Source organism: Lissotriton vulgaris, chromosome 5 (assembly GCF_964263255.1).
Source record: "Lissotriton vulgaris chromosome 5, aLisVul1.2, whole genome shotgun sequence".
NCBI lineage: Eukaryota > Metazoa > Chordata > Amphibia > Caudata > Salamandridae > Lissotriton > Lissotriton vulgaris.
This window is the reverse complement of record NC_141693.1, coordinates 1,678,862,911-1,678,885,830: the sequence shown is the minus strand read 5'-3', so window position 1 is coordinate 1,678,885,830 and position 22,920 is coordinate 1,678,862,911. Positions and strand designations below refer to the sequence as shown.

The 22,920-nt window shown below is 48.5% G+C and overlaps 1 protein-coding gene across 2 annotated transcripts in view; it reads left to right on the top strand.

Moving 5' to 3' along the window:
* Positions 1 to 22,920, top strand: part of MAP3K3 (mitogen-activated protein kinase kinase kinase 3) — a 1,347,292-nt gene that overhangs the window by 396,724 nt on the left and 927,648 nt on the right. For both annotated transcript variants that reach the window (XM_086923814.1, XM_086923815.1), the window contains exon 4: positions 6,640 to 6,736. In XM_086923814.1, the coding sequence (XP_086779940.1) occupies positions 6,640 to 6,736 (97 nt within the window). The remainder of the gene's footprint in view (positions 1 to 6,639; positions 6,737 to 22,920) is intronic.

Sequence of the window (22,920 nt, the reverse complement as noted above, 5' to 3'; positions counted from 1 at the left end):
CAGTAAATTTGTGTGACTTGTAGGGATACCACCAACATTCACTCTATTCATGCGTCTTAGCCTAACTAAGAAACACCGTTTTAGGGAAAGCAATACACATTTGAGTAAGCCACTTCATCTGGAAATTAAAAACATGAACATGGGTAAACATTTGAGGGAGTTTGTGTTTTATGCAGAATAAATGGTGTAGGTTTTGAATTTATTGTATTTGTGAAAGAAATTGAAGGTTCGAGGCATATGAGCTGCAGATCACACACTATGCATAGATCGCCATTTGGTGTTGGGCCCGGAGGTTTGCACTTTGTTGTTGTCTTGGAAGAAGTCTTTGGAAGTCATGAGATAGGTGATTCCTCCTGTGGACAATAGTGCGCATGGGCATCGACTCCATCTTCAGATTGTTCTTTTATGCCATCGGGCTCGGATGTGTTTGTCGCGCTCCAGTTCAGTGTCGTTACCGATCTACCTTTCCACGCGCAATCCTTCACCCATTCTCCGGTATTGTTTTCGATCGCATTTCCCATTCTACGCACTTCCCATTCTACGCACATCTCTTCAAACTTAAATTTTTCTATTCCAGTCGTCGACGTAGGCCTTCGGGCCTATCTGTGCCATCAGGCCCTTTGGCTCATGGAAAGGACTCCTTTCAAAAAGTGTCCTTAACGTGGATCCAAGTTTCCACACACTGATCTTCACGAGGTGTGTAACCTCTGCCTTTCGCCCGAGCACGAGGCCAAAGACTGTCCAGCTTATGCTTCTTTCCGCTCCAAGAAAACAATACGGGATCGTCGGGCTCGAAGAACTATGGCTTGATCATCGACATTGATACCAGATGATATCTTCCAAGAAGGCATCAATGTACCAGAGCAGGAGCAGATCGAAGAGGGCAACTTTAGCGCCTCCAAAGCCGACGACTCCGACATCGAAGACATCACTCCAGGGCAGTGGGTCGTAAGTACTGACCCTCGGGCCTAGGTGCACAACGGGACAAAACGTGCCACGCCCCACTTTCAGGCCCTGCAAAGAATTCAACACATAACCCTTCAGGCAATTCGTGATCGAGCCAGCCAATCGTCCGTATCGAAACCCTATCCCCGGCACCGAAAACAAAAGACAAACCCAAAGAGAAACCACTGTCTTCATCCGCACCGAAGTCTAGTTCCAAATCTGCGTATTCAGCACCGGAATCCACTGCCATTGAACCTCGGGATACGAAAAAATCATCGGTACCAAACAAACAACCGGGTCCGAAGACCCCAATTAAACCTTCGGAACCCAGGAAAACTCCTGATTCGAAACCTAAGGAGCATAAAACAACTTCAAAACTTGTGCCACACAAACAGTCAGACCCGAAAAAATCGGCACCAAAGCAAGACAATCCAGAGGAGGAGCTTTTTCGACCTGATCAAACCCCAAAAACTCTTGAAATAGACCCAAAGACAAGTCACCTTATAGTTAGTACTTCCAACAAAAGGAAAATGGACAATCCTGCACCAGCTCCACTCCCTTTAAAGAAAAGAGACATTGCCACTTCCCCTTTAAGACATCCTTCTCCACCACCTCCTCCACACCACATCTCTCCTATCCCATCTCCAGTACCCTCACAATCTCCTCCACCTCAGGATGATAAGGACGACTTTGGGGAGGGAGGGGATGATGAACCTTTAGGGGAGCCTAATCATCCTAATATCCCAAATGACGCATGGCATACCAGATGTTCCTGACACACCAAAAGATGATATCTACCCTTCTAGACCATCCCCTCCAGAGGACACTATAGGATTTACTCAGCTCATACACAGAGCTGCAGAATACTACGGTGTGAATTTGCACACAGACCCTATAGAAGAGGATTTCCTCATGCACACTTTTGCACCATCTCAAAGGTCCACTTCCATTCTTCCAATGTTAAAAGGGGTAATCAAACACGCTCCTGAAATCTTCAAAGATCCTGAAGGGCTAGAGTCATTAACCCCAGAGTGGAAAATAAATACAAGTCTGCCCCAGCTGACCCTGTTTACATTAAAGGGCAGCTTCCCTTAGATTCCTTGGTAGTCTCCAACGCCAGGAAAAAGGCTAACTATCAGACCTCCAGCGATGCTCCACCTCCTGATAAGGAGTCAAAACTGTTGGACGCATCTGGTAAAAGAACAGCGTCCCAGGCAGCCAACATATGAAGAATTGCCAACACACAGGCTTTGCTGGATAGGTATGATAGGGCACACTATGACAAACTAGAGACCCTACTACAACACCTTCCAGATCAATATAAAACAAGGGCCAATGATCTCATCTAGGAAGGGAAACTTATAACTAATACATCTATTCTATGTGCTCTGATGCTGCAGATATAGCCTCCCGAGCTATCAATACCAGTATTCTTTTGTGGAGACATGCTTGGCTACGTATTTCGGGGTTGAAACCCAAAGTTCAAACTACCATATTAAGCCAACCCTTTGACCAGGAACATTTATTTGGGCCTAGTGTAGATTCATCATTAGAAAATATGAAAAAAGATACTGATATTGCCAAATCAATGGGAGCTTTGCAACCGCAAACTCCCAGAAGCTCCTTTCTTCGCTCCTCTTATAGGGGCGCCTCTAGAGGTTTTACCACTGACAACTCCTCCACCTCCTATAACAATCCCACCCAGACCTCCTCTACCAGAGGTTATTACAGAGGAGGCTACAGGGGCAATAACAACAAGGGTAGAGACAAAACTATCAATACTCGCACTGCCTCCACCTCCAAACTATGACTTCCCTCCACTCCCCCCAGACCATTATACTCCGGTCAGGGGAAGATTGTTACAGTTCCTACCTGTCTGGAACACCATTACCACGGACAGGTGGGTGAGACGAATCATACAATCCGGTTATTGCCTGGAGCTCACTTCAACTCCCCCAAACATACCACCCAAACAGCATCCAATGTCAACAGAGCATATAACACTTCTAAAACAAGAGGTGCTCTCCCTCTTACAAAAACATGCAATAGAACCAGTTCCCCTGCATCATCAAAACACAGGGGTTTATTCCCTGTATTTTCTCATTCCAAAGAAGGACGTAACCCTGAGGCCCATTTTAGACCTCAGACCATTAAACCTCTACATACAATCAGACCATTTTCATATGATCACTCTTCAACAGGTCCTTCCTCTACTCAAACAATGCGATTTCCTTGCCACCTTAGATCTCAAGGACGCCTACTTCCACATTCCCATTCACCCTGCTCACAAGAAATATCTTCGGTTTGTAGTGGACGGTCAGCATTATCAGTTCAAGGTTCTCCCATTCGGAGTCTCCACAGCACCCAGAGTCTTAACAAAATGTCTGGCAGTGGTAGCATCCCACTTAAGAAGACAACAAATTCATGTCTTCCCATAATTTGACGACTGGCTCATAAAAGCCAAGTCGCATACCCAGTGTGTAAATCACACATGTACCACAATCCAACTACTCCATGACTTAGGGTTTACAATAAACCTCACAAAGTCTCACCTCCAACCATCCCACATCCAACAATATCTAGGTGCCACAATAAACACCTCAAAAGGCCTTGCATATCCCAATCCCACCAGGATAGCAAGCATGCAAGCCCTTATAACAAAATTCCAGCCGAAACACTCACTTCCAGCTCGAGTGTTTATGCATCTAATAGGGTGATGGCCTCTTGCACATTCATAGTACCTCATGCACGACTCCAGATGCGCCCCTTGCAGGAATGCGTAGCAAGTCAGTGGAACCAAGCTCAAGGTCAGCTAACAGATCTGGTGTTGGTGGATGGCCGCACATATCGCTCTCTGCAGTGGTGGAACACCCAAAACCTTTCCAAAGGGAGACCGTTCCTTAGAGCCGGTTCCACAGATCGTGCTAACAGCAGACGCATCGCTCACTGGCTGGGGAGCTCATCTACTACATCACATCACACAGGGCACATGGACACCTCAGCAAAAGCTACTCCAAATAAATCATTTGGAGTTACTGGCAATCTTTCTAGCATTAAAATCATTTCAGAAACACATATCAGGCAAAGCTGTCTTAGTCCGGATGGATAATATAACAGCAATGTATTATTTACAAAAACAGGGGGGGGCACACTCTCTGCAGGTCTCTCAATTAGCACAGAGCATATGGAGGTGGGCTATTCCTGAAAACATATTCCTTTTAGCCCAGCATCTTCCAGGAATCCAGAATCAAATGGCAGATCTGTTAAGAAATCAAAGCCAACAGATTCACGAGTGGGAACTTCATCCACAAGTTCTTCAACTGTTTTTCCAAATGTTGGGACATCGAGAGATAGATCTCTTCGCCACACATTCAAATGCAAAAAGCCCAAGCTTCGCCGCCAGATATCTATACCCATTGTCTAAATGCAATACAATCTGGATGAATTGGTCAGGTAGATTTGCATACACTTTTCCACCTCTCCCACTCATTCCATTAGCTGCAAGAAGGCGGTGTGCGAGTGCCTCAAGCACTACCTGGGCTCGCAGGTAATTGCTGCTGGGGTGAGAGGACCTGGACCCAGTGTCATTCCCTGCAACTGCTGAGACTGACAGAGCCCCCGTTTTAACTAACAACACAAACACAAAACAGAGTTTACAAATATATCGAGAAACACCTGTAAAGTTGCCAAACATACAGTAAAGTTGGTTGCTTGATTTCTTTGAAGTTACCACAGTTTTCAAAAAGGACACACACGCAACATACATGTAACATAGAAACAAATGCTAGGTTTTGGAATATTTGATCTTGCACATGTCTGTCTGGCCTAATATGTAAATGTTTTTGGCGAATCGGTCCTATGAGCAGGAACCAGGCGCGCAACACCCATTGGACTCACCGGGCTTTAGTCCCCGCCGCGCTCCCCCCCCCCCTCCTCATGTGTGTGTGCCCGGGACGAGACACTTCCCGGGCACATACAAAGCCGCACCCGAACACTTCACAGGTCTTCAAAAGACCATTTGAATGTTAATGAGGCCTTGCTGTTGTTTTACCCCTTCTAAGAGCCACTGCAGCTCCACTCTGCCTCTTGATTAAAGGTTCAGCCCCCCGAATTTTTTTCTTAGCAACCCCCCCCCCCCACCCCACCCCCCCACTCACCCGGGGGTGGGGGGTGTCATGTGCACAAATGTTTGCGCGCCCTTTTTGTGTGTGCTAATACCCAACTTTTCATTTACTTTTTGTGCGTAACTACTATCTAAGCACTGGCGAGGAGTGCGTGGGTAAAACACAGCGGGACCAATTTAATACCAAATGGTCAAAAAGTTTTCTTTATATTTAGAACTAAACATTCTTCCTGCTGGAATCTCCCCCTACCCACTCCTTCCTTCACTGTGGTTTTTGCAACCCTTGGAAACCTGGTACAGTGATGTCAGTGCTTGTTTTTATTGTTTTCGGAGAAGAGTGTTTTCATTCTCACCTTTTCCGTGACAGGTGCTGCCCGGCACCCTTTGTTTAATTGTTTCAGCGTAACCATAATGACCACTGATGTGGAGTGCTTAGAATATCTATGGGACAGGTGTGACATCTCAGCAGAGAAGAAAACGGTGTCTCTGCCATTCCATTCACAAGTAGACAACAGGGTGCCCTGCGCTACGGTAAAGGACAGCATACGATTCCATCCACAGGCGAATAATAGGCAGAGACAGTGCTCCAACAGAAGCATTTTGCTTTTGAAAGAAGTTTGTATGAAGTTAGAACAAACCTGTTAATAGTAGTTTGTTTAATTTTCTTAGTGCTTGGAGTGCAGTGGTATTTAAAAATACACTGAACAAAATAAATGTGTTGAAAAAATGTATATAAATTCTGTTTAATATACATGATGTATAACTGCATAGCGGTGCTATTATTGTCAGTCAAACACTTTTGTTTGGTCACTAGGACCATAAAAGCGGTATACATTGAATACATATTTACAAATCGACAACAACTCTAAACTTGCAAGGTTAAAACTGCGAGAATTATGAATAAAAAGCACAGCACAACCCTCTCCAAGGCAGTGTACAGCAAGTTACTTGCAAGCCTCCCCATACAATGTAAGTGCATACCCAACGAAATGTCCCCGGTCAGCCGTATTACTGAAGTACAACATAATATAAGCAGGGGACCAGGCATATATGATCACAACAGTTTGCAGCAAGTCGGGAAACGTACATGCATAAATACTAAAACCAATTCTCCTGGCTGCATCCAGACTACCCAGCCTAAGATGATAAAGGGCTGCAGATTCACTAAATGCTGCGTGTCCTGGGCACAAATCTGCTAAAGCGGAAGGCCTATATGTTTCCTTATCACTTCTACTGCTAACAAAATCTGCTCAAGCAAAAGAAGCATTTGCAATGCAATAGGTGTCGCAGTTACGCGAGTTTAAGCTATTGACATTGTAAATTACAATGCCTTTTATTTATGTTTTTAAAAAGAAAGCAAGAATTAAAGGCATTGTTATTTGCAATGCCAATAGCTCAAACTTGCGTCAATGCGAGACCTATTGCATTGTAAATGCTTGTTCATATGTATTATGAGTTTAATCAGGCTTGCACTGAGAAGTCTGACCGTCTGCAATTACAATTTCTGTTTTTAATCTGATGGCGAATTTTGAAATCTAAGTGTGCATTTAATGACATTTTTCTCATTTCAGAATTCTTCAGTTTAACAGGCCAGTCAAATATGAAGACGTAGAACTGAAAGTGAAAACCTTTGGACATCATCTAGATCTTTATTATATGAATAACGAGGTACAGCTTTGTACTGACAATAACACGGTTGAACTTTTATATTGTAACACTTTTTTCTAAAGTAATAACGTTGGTAAACCCGGTTTCATTGTAATTAAACATGGTAGTAACTAAATTTAATTATATTTGACATTTAATTAAACATGTTAGCTGTCTGCACCCCTCAACTCCTCTGTAAGCTTGACTACACCATTGTATTTAACTTTTTTAAATGTTATGTAGTCTGAAAAAACCCAAAAAATACAGTATGCATAGGAGAGAAATCTCCATAATACAAACCATCAAAATATGTAGAGCACATTGAACTGCAAAAGTATGCATCCGATGGATGTTACCCTGCGATACCTACAAGGGTATAGGGTATTCTGATATCTAGGACCGTATTCATAGAGGTAATTTTACCCTTTGTACAGCAGTCAGCAATCCATGTTGGGATTCCTGGTGGGTGTAAATGTGACAAGAAAATCAGCATTTTGTTCGCGACTGCAGAGAATTCCACATTTGTAAATCCTATTGAATGGGTTGAAAGGGAGTTTTCCAAAGCCTGGTTTGCCTTGGAAGCTTGGAAAAACCCACAGACCTGTACATTTGTGGGCATTCCCTCTCTCCTCTCTGTCCACCTTGGAAATAGTAAGAGATTTATTCCATCAGTGGCAAGGGGTGTGAGAGAGAGAGATGTTATTGTTTAGTGAATTAAAACCGTAACAATGTTATTACCTACAGACATTTTTGTATCTAAAATAAAACTATTAGACACATATAACCTTCTTGATTTGATTGCATGATTTACAAAAGAGAAAAAAGAGTTTTCTTTATAATGTTGATTGAACAAGAATGTTTTTTATGGCTAGTTCGTGATACTTAAAAAACTTTACCAGCTTATAGTTCAGCTGGTGGTCCGATGGATTAAGGCAAGGCCCTGCATGTCCTAATTTTTCACTTTTTAAAGTCTAAATGCAATTAAGTGACTCGTGCAGAATAAAAGTATGTGCAGTTACAAATCAGGAGAATAAAATCCTCTTTTGATTGTCCACAAAATCTACATGTTATGAGGCTGTTATATTTCCAGCTCTTCTCCGCACCCAGCGAGACCCGAGATCGATAACACCCGGACCCACCACGAACCCCAGCTTTAAATACTGCGGCAACATTAGACAGCTTTACACGCCGCAAGCACTACTTTCCGACGTTTTGCTTACTGGAACAATTAAAGCGTACCCGAATAGTACGTTCACAATTTTGTGAAAACGCCCGATCAGGACCGGGTTGGAAATATCACCGCTCCCCCGACCCCGCCTCTCATGACCTCTCAACAGCCCTGAAGAGTCACGGGTTAACACCCTGCTTGACGAAACACGTTTCGGCTGGTCTCATGTTCCCAATATATGCATTCCAATAAAACGACACAAAAAGAATACATCTGTGTGACTCCATCCTTATCTATTGCTGGTGATCATTCATATCACGCTGATTTGTTGTGTGCATCGGATTTTGCTTATAATTAACTACAGGGAAGGAATTCCTCCACCCCTGCTTTTCAGAGTTTAGGGTTCTCTCTGATCCAGTTGCACCAACCACAAGCTAACATTTCTCTTGACCCAACCACTACCTGTTGTGCGCCAATACATTTCTGAATACTCACAAACCCCTCGCAGAACTTGAATATTTCCAGCTAGGTTGATCTGCTGTTGTTAGTAGCTCACCAAACCGGAGTGCCATCAATCGTTTCTTATAAAAGGCAGAGAATGTGAGGCTTAAGTAAGGTGCTTGTTTTAAATAGCCGTAGTTGTTGATTACAGTCCATGTGTGTGTTCGCCTTTTGAATGTGTTTTTGTCTTCTGCCAGCGATTGAAGTCTTGCCATTTATTTGGTGATTAGTCTAAATACGGAGAAAGACAGGTGCTCGTAGCATGTGAGCTGTGGATCACATGCTTTGCATACTCCTGCTATCAAGGGTTGGATCCGGATGTTTGCAAGTTGTTTTTCTTCAAAGAAGTCTTTCCAGTCACGAGGTAGGTTACTCCTCTTTTCGGTGATAGTGCGCATGGGCATCGCTCCATTGTTAGTTTTTTCCCGCCATCGGGTTCGGACTTGGATTGCTGCGCTCCCCAACGAAACCGTTGCTTTGGGTTCCACCCTCCCCCCGGTGCGCAATCCACTCTTCCTATGTCGGTATTGTTTCAAACGCGTAACCCACTTCTCAGTGTATTGTATCCGTCAAGTAAAACTTCTATTTCGATTGAAGATCTTCGGGAAAGCCATCCGGCCTAACCGCGACGGTCCACTTCGCAGTCGATGGTACGGGCTCCATTTAAATTCTGCCCTTGGTGCCACACCAAGTATCCGCGCATCGACTCGCACAAAGAATGCAACTTGTGCTTGTCTCCGGAGCACAACGAACAGGACTGCGATGTGTGCAGATCATTCCGATTGAAGAAAACACTCCGTGATCGTCGGGCTCAACGTAGCGAAATGCAGAGTCAAAACTTTGAATACACGTTGGACATCTTTGGCGTACGATCCAAGCACAAATTTGACAGACAAGGAGCCGAGGAAGAACAAGAAGAACTTGCCTCCTTCCAGAATCGGACTCCTAGATGGAAGAAGACTTGCCACAAGGTCAACATCCCATGAGTACTGAACGCCACTTGACCCAAACTCCAACTCAGCCGAAACAAAAGGCTTCGGTCCCACCCCCGCCTTTGACCATGGTCGGCACCGGCAAGATGTTTTTGACACCCCGCTCTCCGGCTCGACACCAAAACACGTCACTAAGCTTTCCGACTCTGGTTCGAGTCGCACCAAAGTCTGGTACCAAGCCGAAACCTGCAGACTTGAAGCCAAAAACCGCTTCAGAGCCAAAATCATTGACACCAAAAGCAAAGCTTCCTTCGGCACCGAAACCTTCTGTGCCGAAAAGCCATTTTACCCCAGCACCGAAATCCTTGGGGCTGAAACCTAAAACTGTTCCTTCGAAGCTGCAGGATCCGATTTTCGACCCTCCCCAACACCCAAATCGGACCCAAAACAAAAGGAACTTTATATAAATACAGAAACAGGACATCTTCTTACTAAATCATCTCAGAAACGCAAACCTGACTTGTGGGACACTCTTTACCATATTCCTTTAAAGAGGAAGAATGTAGGTACTAACCCCTCCCCTCCTCCACCACGTTCCCCTACACCATCTTCTCCACCTTTGCAGCATTTACTGATTACACCAACTAACTCTCCACCACCACCACCTAATGATGATGATGATGGAGATGGGGTGCCAATATTTTACCAGTAGACCCCTGGAAGGTTTATAATATTGATTCACCTACAATTAATGACCCAGATCTTTACCCTGAAAAGCTTTCCCCTCCTGACGACAATGTAGGATATCTAGAATTACTTGCTAGAGCTGCAGAATATCATGCGGTACAATTGCACAAGGAATCTCTAGAGGAAGATTTCCTATTTAAAACGCTCAGTAGCACACAAAGGGCTAGCCATACTCTACCTATGCTTAATGGTATGATGAGACACGCTGATGATATCTTTAAAGATCCAGTGCATGCTCGCATTCTCACCCCCAGAATTGATAACCAATATAAGCCTGCCCCCTCAGATCCAGTCTTTATTAAAGGACAGTTACCACTAAACTCCTTGGTGGTCTCTAATGCCCGTAAGCGGGCCAATTCACAGACTACAGGGGATGCTCCCCCTCCAGACAGAGTAAAAACTAGTAGACACCTCCGGTAAACGAGTAGCTGCCCAAGCAACAAATCATTGGCGAATTGCCAACACCCAGGCCCTGCTAGCAAGATACGATAGGGCACACTGGAAATGGAGCAGTTGCTACAACACCTCCCAGTGAGCACAAAGCAACAGCCCAGTATTTTGTCCTGAACTGAACTGTGACCGTCCTGAATTCTTCAGAAGCGGTCGCTCCTCACGCTGCTCCCTGCTTTGGACCGGCTATCGTAACGCTATACTGCCAGACTACTCTTTACCCTAAATTGTTCTCTACCTCTGTCCTAAGTTGCGCTTTGCTCGCATTGCTTCAGAAACTATTTTGGCCATATTTGTAAAATTATCGTAGCGCTTTACTGCTGAGCTGCGCTTTCATTTACAGTAGATTTTGCATTGCTGCCTTTCCCTGATTGTTTATTCTGTGCCTGAGTGTGCAGTCTCGTCCTGCTTGGCCTTTGGCTCGCTGCCATTTTGTTGTTTGTTTGTGCCCGGCCCTCCACCCCGCTCCCGCCTCCCAGCTGACCCTCCCTCCCACAGAAAGGTTAGGCTCGACCCACCAGGGCTAGCGCTGTGACCGTCCTGAACTCTTCAGAAGCGGTCGCTCCTCACGCTGCTCCCTGCTTTGGACCGGGTATCGTAACGCTATACTGCCAGACTACTCTTTACCCTAAATTGCTCTCTACCTCTGTCCTAAGTTGCGCTTTGCTCGCATTGCTTCAGAAACTATTTTGAGCATATTTGTAAAATTATCGTAGCGCTTTACTGCTGAGCTGCGCTTTCATTTACAGTAGATATTGCATTGCTGCCTTTCCCTGATTGTTTATTCTGTGCCTGAGTGTGCAGTCTCGTCCTGCTTGGCCTTTGGCTCGCTGCCATTTTGTTGTTTGTTTGTGCCCGGCCCTCCACCCCGCTCCCGCCTCCCAGCTGACCCTCCCTCGCTCCGCCCCCTCCACTATCCACTTATGTCAGATGCAATTGCGCGCAGCGTTCACGCGCAGCGGACACGCCCCATGCGCGCCGAAGGTGCGCCAAAGGTAAGCCCGTCTACGCCCGTCCGCGCCCAGCGCCAGGCCACCTGGCCCACGCAAAACGCACTCCACCCGCCTAACGTACGACGCCGCTACCCTCTCAGCCCTTAACCCCGGCCGTCCAGCAAACTGCTTCTAGGCCGCCCCAGGACACACACATGGACCCTTCACCTGCCACTCCTGCAAGTTCGACTGCATCAAGACGCACACCAAATCCACAAACTCCAAACAGAGCTCCGACAACAACCACCTGAAATGCATCTTGCTCAACACCCGCTCGGTCCACAGTCACGCCATTGAACTTTGGAACCTACTCGACACCACATCGCCGGACGTTGCCTTTCTTACAGAAACCTGGATGAACGCCTCATCAGCACCCGACATCGCCATAGCCATCCCGGACAGCTACAAGATTATCCGTAAAGACCGCATCACCCAAACAGGAGGAGGCATCGCCATCGTCCATAAGAACACCATCCGCATCACGACCAGTTCCGATGACAAGCTCACAGCCACCGAACACCTTCACTTTCAGATCCACACCGACCCCAAGACCACACTCAGAGGCACCCTCATCTACAGACCACCAGGTCCCCGAACACAATTCAGCAAAGACATCACTGACTTCATCAGCCCACACGCCCTCCCCTCCGAGGACTACATTCTACTGGGAGACCTCAACTTCCATCTAGAAAAGAACAACAACAGCAATACCACCACCCTTCTGGACAACCTCGCCAATCTCGGACTCAAACAACTCGTTAACACCCCCACCCACTATGCCGGACACATGCTCGACCCAATCTTCACGTCCAGCAAACCCATCTCCTTCAATCACACCACAGCTCTCCATTGGACAGACCACAGCTGCGTTCACTTCAACTACAAAAAGACTACGACCCACAACCACCCACAACCAAACCCCCCCAGAAACTGGAACAAAATTACCACCGACCAGCTCTTCACATCGCTTCACCAAAACCCCCCTGCTACTTCATCGGACCCAAACCTTGCAGCCACCAACCTCTCACAATGGATCATCCACAGCGCCGACTAATTGGCACCCTTGGAAAAACATCAAATCAAACAAGATAGCAAAAAAGCCCCCTGGTTCAACGATGACCTTAAGAAATCCAAGAAGATCTGTTGCACCCTCGAGAAAGCCTGGCGAAAAAACCCAACCACTGACAACATGGCCACCTTCAAGAACGCCACCCGTCCACACCACCAACTGATCCGATCCACCAAGAAATCAGCATTCAAGGAACGACTCGACAACAACGCCCACAACAGCAAAGAACTATTCAACATCGTCAAAGAATTCACCAACCCCACCGCCGGCACCAACGACATCACTCCTTCATAAGACCTCTGCGACTCCCTAGCCTCATTCTTCCACAACAAAATCGCCGACATTCATAACAGCTTTGAAAACCAGCCCGGACACCAATCCTCCCCGCCCACCTCCGAACCAAAACGCCCCTCCAACAACCTTTACGCCTGGAACCCAATCACCACTGAAGACACCATCCACCTGATGAACTCCATCCACTCAGGATCGCCAACCGACCCATATCCCCACCACATTTTCAACAAAGCAGACTCCATTATCGCACCCCATCTCCGAGATGTCATCAACTGCTCCCTCAACTCCGCTACCTTCCCGGAAAGTTGGAAACACGCAGAACTCAGCGCTCTCCTTAAGAAACCCACAGCAGACCCCACCGAACTTAAGAACTACCGCCCCATCTCACTTCTCCCATTCAGATCAGAGGCCACCGAAGTCATCTGCGGCGTACCACAAGGTTCGTCACTCAGTCCCACGCTCTTCAACGTATACATGAGCCCCCTCGCATCCATCGCGCGCTAACACAACCTTAACATCATCTCCTACGCAGACGACACCCAGCTGATCCTCTCCCTCACCAAAGACCCAAACACCGCCAAAACAAACCTACACGAAGGGATGAAAGAAGTAGAAGAGTGGATGAAGAACAGCCGTTTAAAACTGAACTCGGACAAAACGGAAGTCCTCATCTTAGGATCATCCCCCTCCGCCTGGGACGAATCTTGGTGGCCACCGGCCCTGGGAGACGCACCCACACCCACGGACCATGCACGTAACCTAGGCTTCATCCTGGACGCCTCCCTCTCGATGACCAAACAAGTCAACGCAGTCTCATCTTCATGCTTCAACATCCTACGTATGCTCAAGAAAATCTTCAGTTGGATCCCCACCGAAACAAGAAAGACGGTCACCCACGCACTGGTCACAAGCCGACTGGACTACGGAAACACCCTTTACGCCGGAACCACAGCCAAACTACTGAAAAAACTCCAACGCATCCAAAACGCCTCAGCCAGACTCATACTAGACATCCCCCGCCAAGCTCACATTTCCGGTCACCTGAAAGACCTCCACTGGCTCCCCGTCAACAAGAGACTTACATTCCGCCTCCTCACCCACGCACACAAAGCCCTCTACGACATAGGACCCGAATGCCTCAACATGCGCCTGTCCTTCTACACCCCCACCCACCAACTACGATCGTCCAATCAAGCCCTCGCCGCAATTCCGCGCATCCATAGATCCACCATGGGAGGAAGATCCTTCTCCTACTTAGCGGCCAAAACCTGGAACTCTCTCCCCACCCACCTCCGCCTTACTCAGAACCACCTCTCCTTCAGAAAACAACTAAAAACTTGGATATTCGATAATTAAAGTACCCCCCTCCCTCAAGCGCCTTGAGACCCTCTGGGTGAGTAGTGCGCTATACAAATGCCAAACTTGAACTTGAACTTATCCAGGAAGGGAAGCTCATATCCAGTACCTCAACTAGATGCACTTCAGATGTTGCAGACACCGCATTGAGATATCAACACTAGTGAGTTATTAAGGAGACATGCATGGTTGAGGATTTCTGGTTTCAAACCTGAAGTGCGTCGGTCTATTTTAAATACTCCTTTTGACAAGGAACATCTCTTCGGGCCCAAAGTAGATAAGTCATTAGAAAAGATTAAAAAAGACACAGAAGTAGCCATGTCAATGGGAGCTCTGCAGTCTCCCTCTAATCTGGACTCCTTTAGTTGCTCATTCTACCATGGAGGGTCAAGAACCATGTCCTCAGACAATACTGACGCTTCCTACAAAGGGAATAGCCAATCTTCCTCTTCAAGGGGCTTCTTTAGAGGAGGATACAGAGGCAACAAAGGTCGAGGCAGGGGTTCCACACTACGCAATCCCCCCTCCCCCAACAAGCAGTGACTTGCCTACACTTCTCTCCAAACATCTGATGGGGTACGTCTTCTACAATTCCTCTCCATTTGGCAATCTATCACCACAGACAAATGGGTGCTAGGAATTATCTATCATGGTTATTGCCTGGAGCTTACCAACAATCCTCCAAACATTCCACCACATTGTCGCAAAATGTCACCAGAACATCTACATCTACTTCGCAAGTCGTCCAGTCTCTCCTGTCCAAAGGAGCCAAAGAACCTGTGTTGTTACAACATCAAAGGACAGGCGTGTACTCCCTATACTTTCTCATCCCCAGAATTGATAACAAATATAAGCCTGCCCTCTCAGATCCAGTCTTTATTAAAGGACAGTTACCACTAAACTCCTTGGTAGAACTATTCTAGCCCTCGGAGAACTAAACCTCTATTTTATGTCTACTCTAGACTTAAAAGACGCATATTTCCACATTCCAATTCATCCCGCTCATCGCAAATACCTCAGATTCATGACATCATGCCATCATTACCAATTCAAAGTACTACCGTTTGGAGTCATCACTGCTCCCAGGATATTTACCAAATGTCTGGCAGAAGTCGCAGCACATCTGAGAAGACAAAACATCCATGTATTCCCATAACTGGACAACTCGCTCATCAAAGCCAGCACTTACCAAATGAGTTTCCAACACATTCAAACCACTATTCACTTACTTCACCAACTAGGGTTTACAGTAAATGCGTTGAAGTCTCATCTACAGCCTTACAACACACAAACAAATCTGGGAGCCACTGTAGACACTTAGAAAGCTCTAGCCTCTCCCAATACAGCCAGGATTCACAGGATCCAGTCCCTTCCCACTCAATTTCAGCCCAACCAATCATTACCAGCAAACTTATTCATGCAACTGCTAGGGATGATGACATCTTGCTTTTTAGTATTAAATCTTTTTTTGACTGAATAAAATATAGAGAACAAAGTTGAGGCGCCTACAACCCAGAGGGCCGGCTATGCATGAAACTGTTATGAATGTGAAATCACAATGCGCAGATGTGCTCTAGGTGTTAAACACAGCAAGCCGCCTACAACCCCACAGGGCCGGCCGCGTCTGAAGCACTGTAGCAAGCAATGTACGGTTAAGTAGGGTGGCAATAAAGCACTGGAGTAGCCAGGAATCTCAGTAGTTGCTTAGTGACCCTCAGGGGCAGAAGGCACAACACAGTAATCCGCAGAGGAACTGTAAACAGACCGGAAACAGTGTAAAATAAAAAAAAATCCCACCCAAAGTCCTTCCCCTTCTCCCCACCCAATCTCCTCAGTGAGCCTACTAGAAGGGAAGAAGCAAACCAGCAGCGCAAGGGTCCAGCTTGCTGCTCTTGGCCTATGAGGTCAGTAAATGAATAGGAGGTCCGTGACCCGCCTTCTCATGTGCGGATCGAGATGTCGTCAGGGACTAGCTTAAGAATACGTAGATATTGTGGGCAGGACAATTCTCAAAATTCCTTGGTAAGAACAGTTAAGAAGGGGGCCCAGGTATTGGCATAGGCATCACGCCATTTGTCTTCCCCTCAAGGAGCGCAGAGGAAAAGTGATCGCGTTAGGAAATCCTAAAAGTGTGTACGCAGGGAGTCGGGGAATGAAGGTATTGAAAGTAGCATCAATGTCATCAAGAATCTGTTCCCAGTAGCGGGTTAATTTAGGGCAGTGCCAGAGCAAGTGGATCAGTGTCCCCGGGTTACTGCAGCCCCGCCAACAGAGACCATCGCATTGGGGTTGCCATTTAGCGAGCCTGTCAGGGGTATAGTACCAATATGTCGCAATCTTGAAGGCTGTTTCCATGTGGCTAGAGGAGTACGAAGTGTGGTGTCTGCGATAGAAACCGTCCTCCCACTCCTTGTCAGTCAACTCGCCCCTAGCTCCACCTTCCAACGCTTCTGACCTGCAGTGCGAGTTCGAAGAAGGGCCGCGGAAAGGAAGGAGTACATTTCGGAGACAAGGTGTTTGTCGTCTTTTTTGCTAATTAGCCATTTCTCGAACGGTATCAACGGACGGTATGCTAGTGATCGAGTGTCTGTGTCAGAGATCCATTGTAACATCTGGGAGTGTAAATAAAAATCAGTGTCGGATAGGTTGTAGTCCGATTTGAGCTCCTTAAAAGGAATAAAGCCTCTAAGGTCGAATAAATGTGCTAGGCGTTTACACCCCCCTTCTATCCTTTGTGAAGCAGCTCCATTATTCACCCCCGGCTGGAAGGCAGGGTTCATGAAAAGCGGTGTCATGGGGGAGGGAAACGTGATCAAATTGGCTTTTCGGGAGACCCTGTCCCAAGCACGCAAGGTGGGACGCGTAACCGGAGAGGAATAAAGGCCCGAGCGCGATCTGAGCGCGGCATCCAGACGTCGTGCCAAATGTGATGGCCCGCTACCATCTGGTCCATGAAGACCCAATATTTCTCGGTCAATGGGCGGTTCCACTCCACTATATAGCGTAACTGCGAGGCATAAAAATATAGCGTGAGATTAGGGAAAGATAGACCACCCAATTTCTTAGGCCGTTGAAGCTGAGTTTTCCATAGCCGCGGAGCGATCGGACCCCAAACAAATCCCTTGATCGCCGCCTGTATCTGTCGGAAAATGTGTGATGGGGGTTCTAGTGGTAAAGTTTGGAATAAATACAAAGCCCGTGGCAGTACATTCATTTTTACTGCAGACATTCTCCCAAACCAAATTAGGGGAAGGCGACGCCAACGGTTTATATCTGTGCTGACCTGTTTCAATAGGGTTGAGTAATTCCGTTCTGCAGTCTGTGCTAAGCTTTTGCGGAGGACCAAACCCAGGTATGTAATACCATCGGTCACCCACTCGAAGGTAAAGCGATTGCAGAGTATCCCCTCCGTCAAAGGAGTAGTGGTGAGATTAAGCACTTGCGACTTCATCATATTCATTTTAAATCCGGAGAACTGGCTAAACATCTGCAGGTCATCCACAAAAGCTGGCAAGGAGGTTAGTGGGTGTGCTACAGAGAAGAAGAGATCGTCTGCATATAGACTAATGAGCTGCTGATCAAGGCCGAAGGAGATGCCGCACACAAGGGGGTTATCCCGAAGTCGCCCGGCCAACGGCTCCATATAGAGAGCAAACCGCAGGGGCGAGAGGGGGCAGCCCTGCATCGTACCTCGCCCCACTGCAAAGTAGTCAGAGAGGACGCAGTTGACTCGTATCGCTGCCTGAGGCGCACTATAAACACTCATGATCCATTTTCGAAACCGCGGCCCCAGCCCAAAGTGCTCAAGTGTCGCAAAGAGATACGGCCAGTGCACGCGATCAAATGCCTTCTCCGCGTCGATCGCTAACAGCAGGGCTTCCTCTTTTGACCGGTGCACTTTATCGATCAGGTGACATATATGTTTGGTATTGTCCCCGCACTGCCGCCCCAGGATGAAACCGGACTGGTCCGGATCTATGAGGCCCGGCATATGTGGGTTCAATCTGTGCGCTAATATGCTAGAAAATAATTTCACATCTATGTTTAGTAATGAGATGGGGCGATAGGAACTACAAAGTTCTGGATCCTTGTCCTGTTTGAGAATAACTGAAATGGAAGCCTGCAGCATGGATGGGGTGAGGGATCCTGTGTGTGCGAATGAGTTAAACAGGCGGGTGAGCAGTGGGGCGAGTTCAGCGCAATAGATTTTATAAAAAAGGGCACTAAAGCCATCAGGCCCGGGGCCTTCTGTAGCTTTAATCGTGCGATGGCAGACATCACTTCCTCTAAGCGGATGAGCGCCTCCATGCCATCGGAGTCGCCCACAGGTAGGAGAGTCACCGCAGCACAACTGAGGTAAAAAGAGGGAATAGGCCGCAGAAAAGGGTCTGCCGCACAGAGGGAGCTATAAAAGGATCGAAAAGTCGAGACTATGTCGGCGTCACCGGAGAGGGACCGACCAACGCCATCGCGGAGCATCGTAACCGAGTGGGCCTCGTGTTGGCTTTGAAGGCAATACGCTAGCATTCGGCCGCCTTTGTTTGAGCCAACAAAGTATTTTTGTTTCAGTCGGACCACTGCGTGTTTTGCTCGGTCTAGATCCAGACGACGGAGCTGGAGTTGTGCCCCCTCCAGTTGCCGCCACACTCGGGGGGCACCTGTGCGCTTGTGGATAGCCTCAAGTTCTTTCACTGTGGCTTCCAAGTCTGCGCATTTCTCCCGTCTAGCTTTGTTTTCAAAGGCTGCCTCAGCTATAGGATCCCCTCGCACTCCTAATTTAAGAGCCTCCCAAATCGAAACAAGTGGCGTGTCTTCCCTATTGTTAGTCGCTATATAGTCAATGATGCACAGCAGAATGTCAGCAACCACGTCTGGGGATCTAAGCATTGAGTCTCGCAGGTGCCATCGTGTTGAAGCCGTTAAACGCTCAGTGGGTAAGCGTAGGGATAGGGTAATTTGCGCGTGGTCGGAGAGAGCCCTCGCCTCAATAGCAGCCCCCGTGACCAAGGCCCAAGCAGATGGGGTAACCAGGAAATGGTCAAGTCGAGCATACGTTATGTGCGCTGCCGAGTAATATGAAAAATCCCTCTCATCTGGATGTAAGCTGCGCCAGGCATCCCTAATACCCGCAGCACGCAGCCATTCCCTGCCTTTTGCGGAGAGGGCGCCCGCGCCCCCAGTACGCGAGCCAGAGCGGTCTAATTCTCCATTAATCACCAGGTTAAGGTCCCCACCAATTATCACCGCAGCATCGGGAGAATGCAAGGCCTCAGCACTGGCTGCTATAAGGAACTTCTCGGGATGGACATTGGGGGAATAAATGGAGGCAATTGTGCATGAGAAGGAGCCAACTTGGAGCCGTAGAGCTAAAAGGCGCCCTTTAATCTCTGAGCTAATCCCCAGTACTGTACCCTTAAAGTGCTTAGCTACTAAAATCGCCACTCACCCCCCATGCCCCCTCCCCCCCGCCCCCCCCCCGTTTGCTATGTGTGGAGGACCAGAACTGGTGGGGAAAATCACCATGTCGCATACGGTGAATATCACTTTGCAGCTTTGCAGTAGGTAGGTTTCTTGGAGGAGGTATATGTTGCCCCCGGAATTTTCTGAATGGGATAGTATCGCCCATCGTTTGACTGGGTTATTAAGACCCCGAACATTGAGACTGGTGATTTTAAGATCCAGTTAGGAAGGTGGAATTAGACCAGCGCTAGCAGGGGATGGACTACCCAAGTAGGGGAGAAGGCAGGAAGGGCATGCTAAGTGAGGATAGGCAGACGAGCAGGGGCTCTGTGTGCATAGCTGATAGGGGAGCTCACTGAGGAGAAATCCCAATCCACCCCAAAAAGTAAAAACAACCCCACAAACAAAACCGAAGTCTGTATCCGGCCACACAGGGGCCGGCCAACCTCTAAGGAAAGGAGAAAAGCCCTCAACAGCCCAGAGGTGACTCAAGTCCGTCTTAGAAGTACAGTTCGAAGGTGTGGTGACAAACCAAGTCCATGGAGGCGGAAGAGTGCCGATCCCCCGGCCCGCTCGAGTAAAAGGGGTCCATATGTGTGCTAGTTCTACGAGTCAGGCAGGGGAAGTTCCAGCAGGGCTGCCTGCAAGTGAGGCCAGAACATCCTCCCTCTCCTTTGCTCGAGCTGCTGCATCAGGCCCATGAGATGGTGAGGAAGGCTTGCCCACGGTGTGCCAGCGATCGGGCCTGCTGTTGCGGAAACTAGAGGCGTTCTGCGGGCGAGCCGGGTCCGGGAGCGGGAGACCCAAGAGATCAGAGGGCTCCCGGAGAGCAGCCGCCCCTCAAATTTAAAGGTAATGCAGAATGGATGGCCCCAAGCATAAGGAATCCCTTTCTCCCTCAGGTTTTGAGTGATGGGCCGGAATTCTTTCCGCTTAATCAAAGTAATGGCAGAGAGATCCTGGTATAGGGTTGGAGCAAGACCGTGTAATTGTAGAGGGTGGGAGTCTCTGGCTTTGCGAAGAATAAGCTCCTTCAATTGGAAATTGTGAACACACGCCAGGATGTCTGGTGGAGGCGCAGTGGACCTGCGAGGAAGGCCCACCCAATGCACTCTGTCAATTTGGATCTCGGTGGTGTGTTCGGGCCTAGAATATGCCGGAAAAGGACTTTGACAAATTTCCTGATGTTTCCTTCCTCCGCTCCCTGTTTCACTCCGCGAATTCGGACGTTATTGCAGCGGGAGCCGTTCTGTAGGTCCTTCGATTGCCCCTGCAGCTCGACGTACTGTTCTTTGAGGAGAAGGACTTCCTGTTGTAGCATTTCAAGCTTCTCTTCACGCCCGTTTTCATGCTCCTCCAGGGTCGCAACTCTGTCCCCTATCCCGAGACGTCCCGACGTTCCTCGTGGAGGTCCACTGCCAGTTGGTCCTTGAGCTCATGAAGATCCTCCTTGAGCGCGGAGAAGTGTGAGGTCATAAAGACCTTTGTGGCCAGCGCATCCGCTCCCTCCACCACCCCAGCAACCAACTCCGAGCTCTGACTTGCTGTCTTGGCCTGCAACATGTCTCTGACTGAGCGATCTTTCCTGGGCTGCCCTGACACCATAAGGGCCCCCTGCCAGCAAGGCCTGATATGAGGAGACACCACCACCACTAGCGACGCAGGAGGCCACACCCAGATGAAATGCGAGGATGGGGTGGGTGGCTGGGCAGGTGCACCAGGCCCAAAGAGTGTACGCTGTGGTGCTAGGATGAAGTCTGCTGTAGGTTTCACAGAGGGGCCTATGGGACGCGCTTACAGGGGTGTGCTTGCCGGCGAGCAACCAAGTAGTGCCTGAGATCTCAGTTGCACCCCGAAAATAGCGCCGCACCACGTTCATATCACCCGAGCACCGAAGGTAATCAACCCATATGTGGGGGTGCGCGCTTCACCACCGACCAAGTCTACATGCCACCTCCACTCCCAACAGCTCTCAGTCACAGTACCCCCCACAGCCGCAGATGGCCAGAGCTGATCAAATGTCTCCTGGGAAGTTAAAGGGTTCCTCAGCGGTTGTCGCTAGCAGGGCCCTGTGAAAGCAGGAATCCCAAGTCCTTGTCCCGGTCTACACAGGGACGGTCACACCTTTTAGGAGGAAGATCGCTGGCAGGAGGAGGCTGAACTGCTCAGAAGGAGCACTATGAGCTAAGCCCCAGACGAGGCTGTACAGCAAGAGTGGGCGTCACTGGCAGTCCGCGGGTGTCTTTCACCGCCCGACGCGGACTCACACGGGCTGTTCAAAGTCCGGGCCTGAACGGGAGACCCCGCCCCTTGCAGTAAATGCGGCGGGCGGCGTGAGAGATGAGCCAGGCCACCACGAGGATTGGAGCAGGGCACATGCTCACTAGGATGGCGGGTGCCCCCGCCTCTTCATGCAGACATGGTCTGCGGGAGCTGAACACCGGCCGAAGAAGGACCCCGGCAGCGGATAGCACAGCTCAGCCCCCGGCCCAGTAAAAACTGCACCCGCACAACAGGCCAAGGCACCCCCGGGAGAATTAAAGCACCAGCGCAGAGCAAGAGACCGCTCCAACCCCTGCTCCGCGATGGCAGCCGCCGAGCTCCAGGCCGCGCCACGTGGTCAGCAGTCCCGCGGCCTGGCACAGCACCCAGCAGGGATGTGACGGACGCTCAAGTGCTCTGTGGGCAGCCACCGCAGGTCAGTCAGCCAAATCAGGAGTCCGGCCCCAGCTAGGGATATGTATGGAGTGCAAATTTTAATGCTAATGCACTCGGTGGACCGGAGCGATCACAAGGCACGTCTTATGCGGTCGCCATCTTCGCATCTTGCTTTTAAAATTTTCCCCATGCAAGACTTCACATGCGTCCCCTTTAAGAATGGTTAGCAAGTCAGTGGAACCAGTTGCAGGGTCAGTTGACCAATCTAGTGTTGGTAGATGGCTGCACCCATACTCCTGCCATCTAGTGTTGGGTCTGGATGTTTGCAAGTTGTTTTTCTTCAAAGAAGTCTTTCTAGTCTCAAGGTAGGTGACTCCTCCTTTTGGTGATAGTGTGCATGGGCATCGACTCCATTGTTAGATTATGTTTTTCCATACTCCTGCCATCTAGTGTTGGGTCCGGCTGTTTGCAAATTGTTTTTCTTCGAAGAAGTCTTTCCAGTCACGAGGTAGGTGACTCCTCCGTTCGGTAATAGTGCGCATGTGCATCAATGCCATTGTTAGATTGTTTTTTCCCGC